The sequence below is a fragment of the Plectropomus leopardus genome, chromosome 13 (genome assembly GCF_026936395.1).
Source record: "Plectropomus leopardus strain MGB_pleo_1.0 chromosome 13, ASM2693639v1, whole genome shotgun sequence".
Classification (NCBI taxonomy): Eukaryota; Metazoa; Chordata; class Actinopteri; order Perciformes; family Serranidae; genus Plectropomus; species Plectropomus leopardus.
The window spans coordinates 6,861,823-6,874,567 of NC_142188.1; the positions used below are offsets into that span (position 1 = coordinate 6,861,823).

At 39.6% G+C, this 12,745-nt stretch overlaps 1 protein-coding gene across 3 annotated transcripts in view; it reads right to left on the reverse strand.

Annotated features, from left to right (window-relative positions):
• wdpcp (WD repeat containing planar cell polarity effector) overlaps positions 1–12,745 on the reverse strand; it is a 102,896-nt gene that overhangs the window by 13,630 nt on the left and 76,521 nt on the right. For all 3 annotated transcript variants that reach the window (XM_088086231.1, XM_088086229.1, XM_088086230.1), the window contains one exon: positions 5,601–5,700. In XM_088086231.1, coding sequence (XP_087942357.1) covers positions 5,601–5,700 — 100 coding nt within the window. The remainder of the gene's footprint in view (positions 1–5,600; positions 5,701–12,745) is intronic.

The window sequence follows — 12,745 nt, forward strand, 5'->3', positions numbered from 1 at the left end:
CTTAATGCAGCGAGTCACTGAAAAAGAGCTGAGCTTTGTCAACATTTTCTTGTAAGCGTTAGAAAGACAAAAACAAATGATACCACTATTCTTAGTATAAGTTAAAAAAAATACTGAAGTCAAGATGAACATGTTACTTGACCTGGAGGTGAGAAAATTCTGTTTGAATCCCTTTTAATATTGCAATAAAACCCTCTGAGACCTGCAGGACGGCTACTTGGACAATGTAGGTACGCTTTTAATAAACTCCATCAAAAACAGAACCATCAAAAAATCCTGAACTTGCTGTCGATTATCAACTATTTCTCCTGTTTGTGTAAAACCTGAAGAAGCGTTTCAGTAATAAAATAGGAGTTGTTCATTTATGTGATTATGGTAAATTCACTTCCAAAAGTGTTTCGTGTGGCATCACCTTTGCACCCACAAAAGAAAACAAACACATCAGAGCCACAATATTACCGAGCTGGCAAAATAAACTGCAAACTGCTCATGACTTATAAATACTTTCATCACAGGATTTCTACGTACACAGAATTATTTTCTGAAGGTAAAAGTGCAGATTTATAGGAGTTAAAAAGATCAATCAAGTATCCATGTTATTAGGTAATTACTCTGCATTTTAAATAATCTCTGGTGCTGTTAGGACCTTGTAGGGTGTCGAGGCTGCGAGCAAATCCAGCTCAGTGAAAAATCTACTTCTAATTTAAGAGTGTGAAATGTACAGTCTGGCTGCTTTGTGTGTGTGTGTGTATGTGCAGTAAACGTGTGTATTTGCCTTCATAACAAGAAGCCGACCTGGTTCAGGTCATTCGCTGTTTGCACAGAGAAACAGACGGATGTGTTGGGACTCGGAGCTCGCTGTAGGGAACACCTGCTTTACATGAACAGACAATGCAAATGTTCGCTTCATGCAGGATTCTGTATACGACCTGCCTCACACGTCACACCCAACTGCACACATACAGTTCACATATTTACACAAACACATATGTCTCCGAGGGCTGTTTTGAATTTGAGCTGTAGTGTGTGACTATGACTGAGAACAAACACATTTCAGTCTCTTGCGTGTGTTCAAACAGAAAAAGTGCTGGTCCGGGCCAAAGGTCCCTGTAGCGGCAGCGTGGGAACTTGTGTGTTTTGAAAAGCATGTGGGCGATGACTGTCTGCGTTGAGTCGATGTGGAAGGTGTCCGACTTTAGTGTGTTCAAACAGACAGCGGCCGCCATTTTTCAACATACAGGTATGAGAAATAAAAACATATGAAAACGTTTCATGTGATAAAACAACAACCAGACCTGAAGATGCTATTTGGTACGGTCCTGATTAATTTGCATGTTGTGATAACAGTAGCTTAGCGCTGAATTCTCTACTGACTCTAATGCTGCTACTTATTTATGAGATGCACATACAACATAACAAAGAACAAATATTAGTTTTTTGTCTTACTTTGGGAAACCTTATTTAATACGGCTTTGGGTTTGTTTTAATAATGAAATTCATTATTGTTTGTTTTTGCAAAATGTTACTTTAATTAAAATCATGAGTGCCATCATCTATTTGCTTTATTATTGTGTAAATAAACTAAAATGTATTAATATAATCTCATAGGGTTTTATTTTTCCATCTTATGTTATGCATTCTGTGCATTTTTATCCTTATTTTTATCTTACTTGTACTAACATTATCAAGTGGGTTTTATCCATGTGAAAATACATTTTATGTATTCTATTCTGATCTTATTTTATTTCTACGTGTGAGATTTATTATGTCTTCATGTCTTTTCATGTGAAGCTCTTGCATGTAATTTCTTGGTGTAAAGCACACTGGGCTCCATTTCTTATATGAAAGGTGACATACAAATAAAGTTTATTATTATTATTATTATTATTATAAAATGCAACTAAACTAAACTTTACATTTGCAGCTGGAAGATGTATTCAGATCCTTTAACTACAACCTACAGTGAAAAATGTACTTAAAGTGAAAGTTCTGTTTCTGCAGTAAAATGTCACATATGAGAATGGATGAGGAGCATTTCATTGTTGTAGCTGCTCTGGGTGCAGCCTGCTTTAAAACTTAATATACAGTTATGGGAGTTTAGTGTCCTGGCATCATTAAATGACACAGTCACCAGAATAAACGTGAGCTTTGTATGTTTCAGAGAACACTTAAAATACTGGCACTCATTGAACATTTTTCTGTATTTACTACAGGAAAAATGCAGAAGAAGACACATTTCAGCTAAAGAGCTGTTCTGATTGTTTTTAGATTTGAACCACAACTGTAAACCTCCACACATTGTCTAAGATTATTGGAGTTGTGCACGTTTCTGTTTTTTATTGTATGTTTGCAAACCACAGATCTGCAACTTTTGTACATTATTATGTAGTGGTCTTTACATTTCAACAATGCTGTGGGTAACTTGTGGCTAAGTTTAGGCACAAAAACCACTTGGTTATGGTTAAGAAAAGAGCTCGTTTTGGCTTAATATACCCAGTTTTGGTGACTAAAACAGTGCTGGAAGCTGTACTGTCTTGCTGAAAAAACACCCAGTTTTTGTTGTTTGTTGGTCTCAAAATGTTGTCTAATACTTGTCAGCTGTCTCACGGAGGCTTCAACCACTTTACTCCTCCACCTTTCAGATGACATTAGTCAGCTCACATGTGATCAGAGCTGCATCTCTTAAGAAACTGATCTGATACGTATCAAACGTAAAAATGTATATCTGTGATTTGCAGAAATGTACAATCTGAAAAGCAACTACAGCTGTCAGAAGAGCACAAAGTACAACATCTACCTCTGAAATATAGTTAAACAGAAGTATAGAGCAGTGTGTTCTTAGGAGCCACAGCTGATCCTGGTGGTGTGTGACAGACAGGCAGGGAGCTGTGTGTGTGTGTGTGTGTGTGTGTGTGTGTGTGTGTGTGTGTGTGTGTGTGTGTGTGTGTGTGTGTGTGTGTGTGTGTGTGTGCGTGCGTGTGTGTGTGCTGCACAGTTGTGCTTCAGCGTTCAGACAAGCAGACAGCACATTAACGGAGCAGAAAAGCCAGGTCATAAATAATGAGTGGCTCGCTTCAAGCAGAAGGCTCCAGTGAACAGGTGTCTCGCTTTACACACACACATAGACACACACAGACACAGACACACAGACACACACAGACACAGACACACAAACACATACACACATAGGCATCAGTTTATCCGTCTCCACTACTGACTGTGACAAGATGTCAATATCCTCTTTGTAAGTGTATGCGTTTGCAACTAATGTGTGCACGTGTGTGTGTGTGCATGTGTGTGTGTGTTAAAGAACGCTCCTATCTGTATATCTTTTCATTTTTCTGTATTTTTTTCTCAACATTTCAGTTTTTCCGCACTTTGTTATCTACTCTCCTTATTTCTATTGACAATAGCATGTCAGCAACAAGGAGCTACGTCTTTTTAACTTTTTGTTTTATTAAGTACCTCACCAGTTTTATAATATATCATTAAACACTGAAGTCTGTCAAAGCTTTCTTCCACGACAGTTTGACAGACATTGACACGCCAGCGGACGCATGCATGCAACGCGGAAAGAAGGCATCAGGAAATAACACTGCTGGTAATGAAGCAGTCTAAAGAGTGTGAGTGGCTTATAGGTTTGCCGGGAGGGGAGGTGGATGGGTCCAATAAACAACTTACTTGCACGAGTCCTGATTTCGCCTCCCATTTCTATGTCATTTTTGTTTTCAGCACCTCAACGCGTGCCTCTTTTGCCTGAACGTAACCACCGTGACTGTCCCCACTGATGCTCATGTTACATAAACATGAGGACCGTGACGTGTCGTCCCACCATGTGCATTTGTTGACATCACTATAATGGCATCGCATAACATAAACAGCTGAAAGCGAAGGATACCTAAAACGTCACGAGTCTACGCGTAACATCACCGACAGAGCGGCACCATGTGACGAGTTGGGATGAGACCGTGCTGAAACATCAGGCTGGAAGCTAGTTAAGCTTGTGCGTGTGATATCTGCGCTGGTTGTGGTGTTTTTTTTCAGGACCGCTTTATAAATGTCGATGCTTGCTTAAAAACTTTAGACATGCGTAGCAGGCTGTGTAAATTGACTTTTTTTTTTAGTTCTGTTTGATTTAGGGGCCGGAAGTTAGAAGACACAACGAGAAAAGGAACGAAAATCTAAACAATGGGCGTCTGAATAAGATCAATATTCAAGCAACCCTTAATTTTCATTTATTTCTTAATTTTCTTCACTAACTCATATTCTTTCTTTTTTCCTCTTCATTTTATTTGTATTTCTCTTTCCTTCATTGTCTCCTTTCCTCAATATTTCATCCTAGTCTTTCTTCCCCCTTCCCTCTGCACTTCTGTCTTTCTTTCCTCTCTTCCTTCCATCATCCCTTCTTTTTTCTTTCCCTCCTCTGTCCCTTCCTCCCTCTTTCTCCGAAGCGCTGTTGTCCAAGGATAGGACATGCTGCAGGTGATGAAGGTAAATCATCTAGGACATAATTAAGAGGCTTATGAGGAGGAGTGCACGTGTTATGCATCACATTAGAACAAAAAAAGAAAAAGAAATTGCATGCAAACAGGCCTCGTAGTTACACAAACGCTCATTTTCATTCACCGACAAACACACAGACACTCAGCCTGAGGGGTCTGACCTTATACAGTGGAGTTAAATACCTCTCTCGCCTCATTTCATTGTCTCTAAACACACACACACACACACACACACACACACACACACACACACACACACACACACACACACACACACAGACACACACACTTGAGCGCATTGCCTTCTGGTGTGTTTTAAGCACCAATGAAGGACTCATCAGACATGTTCATCTAGTTCCCTCGCAAATTTGAATGTTTTCTGCTCACCCGTTGGCCCTTGAAGCCTCTCTGTGAGGAATTGTGTGTGTGTGTGTGTTTGTCTCTGTATGTGTGTGTGTGTGTGTAATCAGGAACTCGGCTTGATCCCCTCTGGTATGTGCTTTCGGGAGTGTTTGTCAAAGGGCAGCAGCACAGCCTGAAGTAGCGACAAAAAAGGGCCTTTGCTGGTTTTCTTCCTCTTTCTGTTTACTCCGAAAAACTTAAGTGTAATTTGTTTCATTAGTCTGATATTAAAGGCTTTATTATTCAAGATTTAAGACTTAATATCGCATTTTTTATTTTTATTTTTGGGGGGAAAAAATACCAAAAAATAAGGAAAAAGACATAAAGATTGTGTGCTGGTGGTGATTATGTAGAGGTTGATTTTTACGCTTTCCATTTGACTTTTCAAACTTTCCCAGTATCTCACTTTCAATCATAAATATAGATTATATCGTCTTTTAAAAAAAGGCAACAGGTTGTGTGGATTTTACATGAATATTACTCTGTCAGACATGATCTGATTTAATTCTCCTTTGTGTCATTAAACGAGGGTGACAGCCTGAGAAAATACCTGGTGTTACATATCAGAAAAGTGTGTCGGAGTGGGTGAGTTACCGAGGTTATCAGGAGTCCACCTCCCATCTCAGATGTGAGGAGAAATAACCAGTCACATTTGGTGTCTTTTTTTCTGTCCAAACATTATGATTATTTTCTTACCGTTGCCTGTGACGGTCCGGGCCTCGATTTCATTAGCTTTCCTCTTGGCCACGTCCGCTAGCACCACCTCGCCCTTATCGCTGGCAACATAATGGAGGTCCTTTGAAGGAAATGCAAGAAAGAAAGAAACATGAACGTTAATCTAAAATGAATCTAGGCTACGATGACAATGGTCTTTTTTTTTTTTTTTTTGGAAGGGTGGGGGCGGTGTTTTGGCGGGAGAAGGAAGAAACAGATGAAATGACAGGGAAAAAATGAGCTGTTTGAAGCCCAACATCAGAAAGAGCACCGGTTGGATGAAATGCCGGTTCCTCCAAAAACTTTGAAATCAGCCTGCTTGCGCTCCCTCCCTCCCCCTCCACACACACCCCTCACACCCTCGTCTCTCCGTTTTTTGAACTAGGGACGATGTTATCTGTCACATTTCAAAAGTGGGAGAGGAGGCGAGGGACTGTTCACCTTTCAGAAACGCTGGTATTCTCTCTTTACGGAGAAACATATCCAGCCGAGCACATTACTATATCAGCCTGCGACAATATTGGAAACAGCGTGTCTGCTCTGTATCTCTCTGTTTGAGACTTACGGGGCCATAAAGAGAGATAATATTGCTAAATGATGTCTGAGGGTGGCTGATTTAAAGCCCAACGCTGCCATACTATTCATTAACAACCACACAGAATCACACAGCTGCTCCTGTTTTAAGGTGCGCTGAGCTGCAACGCTGAGGTGAGTAAGTTAAAAAAAACCTTTACGATATAGCACTTTTTAAAACACACAGTTACAAAGTGTTTCACACACACACACAACGGGACAGACAAGACCAAAACAAACACAAACACAGCACATGTTGCTCTATAGAAAGGCTATTCTTATTACGGTGTTTTTTTTAATAGACGCTTTAAACAGTCCAAGAACTCAGCAAACCCTGCAGACCGGGGAAGATCGATCCAGAGGCAGGAGCTAAAACAGCAAACGCACGATCAGCTTTTGTTTTGCAGTTGGAGCGGTGGATAAAAAAGAGACCAAGATTTCAAGAATAAAGTGGTTAAGATGTAGAATAAGGAACGAGAAAGGTCAATTTGTGTATTTAAATACCTAAAAAAAAAATAAAATAAACGTTTTTTTCCTCAAACTGTTGTTTTAATAAATTAGATCTAATTCAAATAATAATTGTTGTATGTAGTGTTGAAATGTGAAAAAATTAAATCTACTGGTGAAATTCTGCATAGTGTAATTGTATTTATTGTTTCGATAAACATTACTGTTAATATGCCAGAGTAAAAATATATTTTAAAAAATTGAGAAAGTTCAGAGGATAGCTACTAAACGAGGAGAGGTTAAGATCATTATTTTTAACTCCAGCATACATTAGACACAAAGATGACATGATTGAGATATACAAGCTTGTTTACAAAATATATATTTCGGCAGAGCCTGTTATCCACTGTTGGAATAATAGACATGATTTAAGACAGAACTCCTTAAAATGACTTCCACTAAGACGTTTGTCTGAAAAGAGAAAAAAACCCAGTAATGTCTCCCCAATGTCTCGAAAATCATGCAATGAGCCTCCACAGGACGTAGTGTGGGCTCCTTCAGTTAAGTCATTAAAAAATAATTTGGATAAATTCTGGTCAACAAAGGATATTTTGTATAATTTTAAAGTTTGTAGTTTTGTTATTTATACTGTGATATTATTTTGTTGTATGTTTTGTAGCAGGATTTATGTCCTGTATAGAAAAATGTCATTACATTTTATTAAATTAGCCAGAAGACTAGTTTTAAATGTGAGCTTGGCTGCCTAAAATCAAGAAACAAGTTTAAGAACAATAATCATGATGTGAAGCATATCAATTATGGTCAGCAGGAGTAAAACAAAGACAGCTGAACACAGACATGAGCAACAGAAACTGCATTACAGCTTCACAGAAACAGACATAAGCAAACGCAGATATGAGCAACAGGACAACAGGAGCACCGTCCGGTCAACCAACAGGGTAGTTTTGCAGCACGTATGTAAGAGTGCTGCTGATGTGCACCGTTTTCCCACAATGCCATGCACAAAGTCAAATGAGAAGCTGTCAATGAGTCAATACATGCGCACCAGACAGAGAAGTGAATTCTACAATACATAAAACAAAACTATGTTTTATGTATTGTTTGTGTTTAACTATTGGACACATTAACTGACTGCACTGCCGTCTTATATCCGTGGGATCTTTGTGGCTAAATAAAAGATAAAAAAATATAAATAAATGAAATAAAAATGTTGTAAAAGGGTTTAGTTTTAAAAGAGTGTATCCTGATAAGATTGTTTCAACATCAGCTGAATGAGAGGTCCTAGAAAATTCAGGACTTGTGCTGAAATGACAAATAATTGATGATCCAAACCGTACAAATGACCACCAACAGTTTCACATTTGTCAGTCTGAGGATCAGACGGGTATAAAACTGGCGTGAAACTCTGTCTTGAGATTTGAATCCTGCAGAACGGCTGTGAAGTTAATGCAAACTACACCCTTAACCCTTAGACACCTTGAAAATTCCTCGATTTCTTGCAAAAACATGGGAGGACGAAAATGAGTAACTTAACAAAAAATTACTCAAAAAATTAGCAAGAAATAAGTTCAGATTTACGAGAAAATCACCTAAAAAAACAGCTAGAAAAGCAAAGCTAAAAAAAGAGAAAAAAAAATAAGGAAATTATCTTTAAAGAAAAATAGCTAAAATTAAAAATTATTATATAGTCAGTAACATATAATATAGTCAATATAATATCTGGACATATCACCCTTTTTTGGGATAATCTGCTTTTTATTTTACATCTTTTTTTCTCTTGCTCTTTCTCAATTTTAACATTTTCTTGTCTACTTTTTACCATTTTTTTGCATTTTGCTCATTGCCTTTTCCCCATGTTTCTGAAGAGAACTGTTGCACAAGTTTCAAAGGTAAAATACTTGTGAAAGGTGTTTGAATGCAGCACAAGAAAAAATTATGTCGATCCAAGTTTTTAAGGGTTAATAACAATCAGCATGTTGCCCCAGTGGCTCCAGTGAAGCCCGTCAATAACCAGCAGCAAACACTGAAAATGTACTGGTCAGCTCCCAGTCGCTCTGAGAGGAAAGCCTGATATACAAACATGTGTTACACAGGTTTGACTCTGAAGAAGACGCAGTCTGCACGGAAACATTTGCACCTTATTAAATATATTTGTGACTCGTCTACTCCAGTATTTTCTTTGGCTGCAGTCCTTGTGAAGTGGCCCATTGAAATGTGACATCATTTAGATCATTTATAGATAAAACTGAGAAAAATCAAAACTATACATTGAAAAAAGGTAGAAAAAAGGGACTGAAGTACGATTTTAAATTTGAGAAAAGAAGGAAAAAAACACCCAACCTCTTAAATTGATTGAACACAGAGAGAATCACACTCTCATCCTGGCACCCAACGAGGGGCTACTCAGGGTCGCAGGGTTTCCTCAGGCCGAGCGCAGGCCCTGAGGGGGCATCAAAGGGTACAGCGTGTTAAGGAAAGTCTTCCGCCTCAGCGACATCACAGGACATCAGTGCCGTGACTCAGGGCTCGCCATGGATAACCCTCAGCTGGCTAAAGCCTGCCCCCAGCTGAGCCTGCACCCGGCCCTAATACCCCCATATTGTAACCCAGCTTTTGTACCCCCGGAGGAAAAAAAAGAGAGAGAGAGGGGGTTGCTGGTTTCCAAAAGAGGAGGGGAGCAGAGAGGGATTGTGGCTGGGGGGAGAGGGGGTGTAAAAGAGAATGAGAGAGAGAGGGAGAGGTGCTGAAATTGAGGAGTATGAATGGGAACAGATTGGGTAATTATAGTGTGGTGCCTGCCCTCTGTGGCGAGGCGTTGGGAGGAAATGTGAAAATGGCCGACAACAAAATGGCCTCAAAAGGACCTAAATCGGCTCCCAGGACTGAGGTGGCTAATTCAGCCGCTGTGAACGAGGACACGGCCCCTCAATTAGAAATGAGTGAGGCTTCCTAATTGATAACAAACAGAGCGGCGGAAGATTAAAACAGGCGAGGAGGAGAAATGATAGAGAGAGACTGTATGACAGACAGAACAGAACAATATGAACATTTGATGCCGGGGCGCTTTATTCCAGCTTAGCTCCTCATAATACTGTCTGAATCTGGAGAGAGGGACCCAGAGAAAGAATAAACGAATGAACAAACGGGGAATGAGAGAGAGAGAGACGCAAACTGAAAGCTGAGAGAGAGAGAGAGAGAGAAAGAAAGAGGAGTATCAGCCCGACTAAGAAGGGATAACAATAATACTGCATATAAAACCATCAGATATTACACCTCTTATTCCCAGACGCTCAAACGCGACACTAATCTTATTTATATAAGAGCTTTAGGGGTTGCAGTGCCTGATAAAGAGGGGCGTTTTAGTGGGCCATTTTTTGGGGAGTAGAGGGGAAGAGAGGGAGGGGAGGTGGTGGACACTAAGAGCCCGATATTGACTGATATTTTGGGTTACCTCCAAGTAAATGAGGGATTAGGTTAACTGGCACATGGCAGCGCTTAATAGACGGGATCGTGTCTGAATGTTTGCAGTCTGCAGGTCACTGTCAAACAGCATCGATGGGAAGTACAAATGTGAACATTTAGGGTGGATTTGCACCTTTTTCTGGACATTATGTGCACAAAAAAGGTTATTATTCATGTATGATCAGCAGACAGAGTTTTATGGGGATTTTTTTTTACCACATGTGCATGTGACTGTGAGAAAGTTGGGTGAATTTTCTCTCCTCAGAAGTTGCAGGCTGAGTTAATAAGTTGTTCATATATTCTTATTCTGTGACGACTTATCAACATTGCATGAGGTGTTTTTTTTTAAGTTGGATGCATTTAGGCACTTTTTATTCGGAAACAAAAAGGTTCATATCATTTATGCTATTTGAAATGCAAAACTTTTAAGTTTAAGATCTCAAAACTGCTCAGAACGCAGACAGAACCATGTAATTTTACGGTGGTGATCTTTACAGCGTCCCTGGAGGTATTTTGCGATTATTATTTGGGATCTTGGTTTATTTGCCTTTTCACATTTCACAGAGAATGGGAAACAACTTGTTGCATTTAGTGCAGAGAGCTGGAGGTGCAGAGAGCAACAGAAATAGTGACAAATATTGTTTCTATACTGCAGTCTTGCAGAGATGCATCCTGTATCTAAAATCACTCCCTATTTGCAACTTAATGCATCAGAGTTAGCGACTTTTTTTAATTATAGTACTTCAATTCTTCTCTTTTTTTCCAGTATTTTCAAGCAAAACGAGAGGGCTGCAACACATTACTTGTCTTTTAATAAGAGCAGAATAGAATAGAAAATACCTAATCATCTACTTTTTGTATTGAAAAGGCAGAAATTTGTCAATACAACAATAAAACACTAAAACACTTTCTATGACTGAAAAAAAATCTTTTTTTACCCGCCCTTTTCTCAAAACATATATAAACAAAAGAAATAGATTACAGTTACTTATCAAACAACACAAGAGAAAAATAAATGCATAGAGAAGAATCGAGTGTCACATAATAATAAGTTTCAATAAGGAGACAGATTCTACCAAACAACTTCATATTGTCTAAATGTTCTCTCTTTATACATCGACTTAAACAAATAGTACAAATAAGAAAAAGACTACAGCACTTTTTGTTTAAAATGTCACATAATGTTAAAAAAATATATAAAAGCCCACATATCTCAGTCTCTGTATTTTTTACGAGATGTATTTCTGCCTGTGTGATCGTGAAATATCAGCACCAAAAGACGCTTTGAGAGAGAAGCTTTTGCTCTTTGATTCTGAGGGACGGACATCAAATCCCCATCACTCACTTTTGAAGTTTTAAAACTTCCTTGCAACCCCCAAGAAATACCTCAGACAAATGTCACATAGCAGAGAATAAGAAAATATAACCAATAATAATTAGTCCCAGAAATTTAAATTGGATTTTTTTTTAAAGGTGTTTCCCTTTAGCTAAAAAACGTACAGTCGGATCAAATATTGGCAAGGAGACTGGACACAAATCCACACAGGCACAAGCATGCAAACATGAAAATACATATTCACTAATTAACATCCGGCATAATCCCTGGACATGAGCACATTTGCTGAACCCACACACACACACACACACACACACACACACACACACGATTCTGACACACCTGTTATCCAGGAGCCTTGTGTTTGACTAACACTTCTATCAGATAGGTGTTAAGGACTTAACGTTTTAATAACGCTAATTACTCATCTGAGCGACAACAATGAGCTTATTGCCGAAGACGTGCGATACCTCCTCCACCTCCTCCTCCTCCTCATCCAGTGCCGCCAAGCCCGGCGTCAGATAGGGGAGGAAGATAGGAGGTGAACCCAACAGACGCAGCTTGCCTTACTGCTAGCGTATCTAACAAGAAACAGTACAAGCCCTCATTGGGGAACAAAAGCGCCGGCATCAGATTCGGCTATCACACAATTTGATTTAATTAACAAGCTACATCAAGAGCCAAAGACCCACGAAGAAGAAGAAGAAGAGGAGAAAGGGGAGGGAGGTGGAGGAGAAAAAAAAACAACTTGTCGTCGGCTTGACTCGGCTGACGAATGACCTAATTGGTTACATTATCAACTCATTATCAAAGGCTAATTAGGGAGCTACAGAACAGCGCCAATTATGAGAAAAAATGCAAACGACTCAGTAACCCCCTGCTACTACCTCGACATACATCCCCCAACCTCCACCTCCACAAAAACACCCCCCTACCCCCGAGTCCTCCTCCCCCTCAATTTAGCCCGACACTAAAGTGTTTCATTTTAACAAAAGGTTTCTCTTTTTGAAAAAAAAAAAAAAGGCTTGGAGGGCCTCTATTGTTAGCTGGGAAACAATGAGGCCTGCAGGGGTGGGGGTGTAGAGGGGGTGCGGAGCATGCTGGGTATTTCTCGAAGAGGTGAGGGTGTGCATGTTATCTGTCTGAGTGAGCATTTTACCAAGTCGATGGTGCGTTATTGAGTTCTGCGGGCAACTTTGGAAGTTAGAAAGAGTTTGAAGGTGGGGGTTGCCCTCATTAACCCCCTCCACCCCAACTCAATCAGCTGACCGGCAGGTTAAAGCAACAA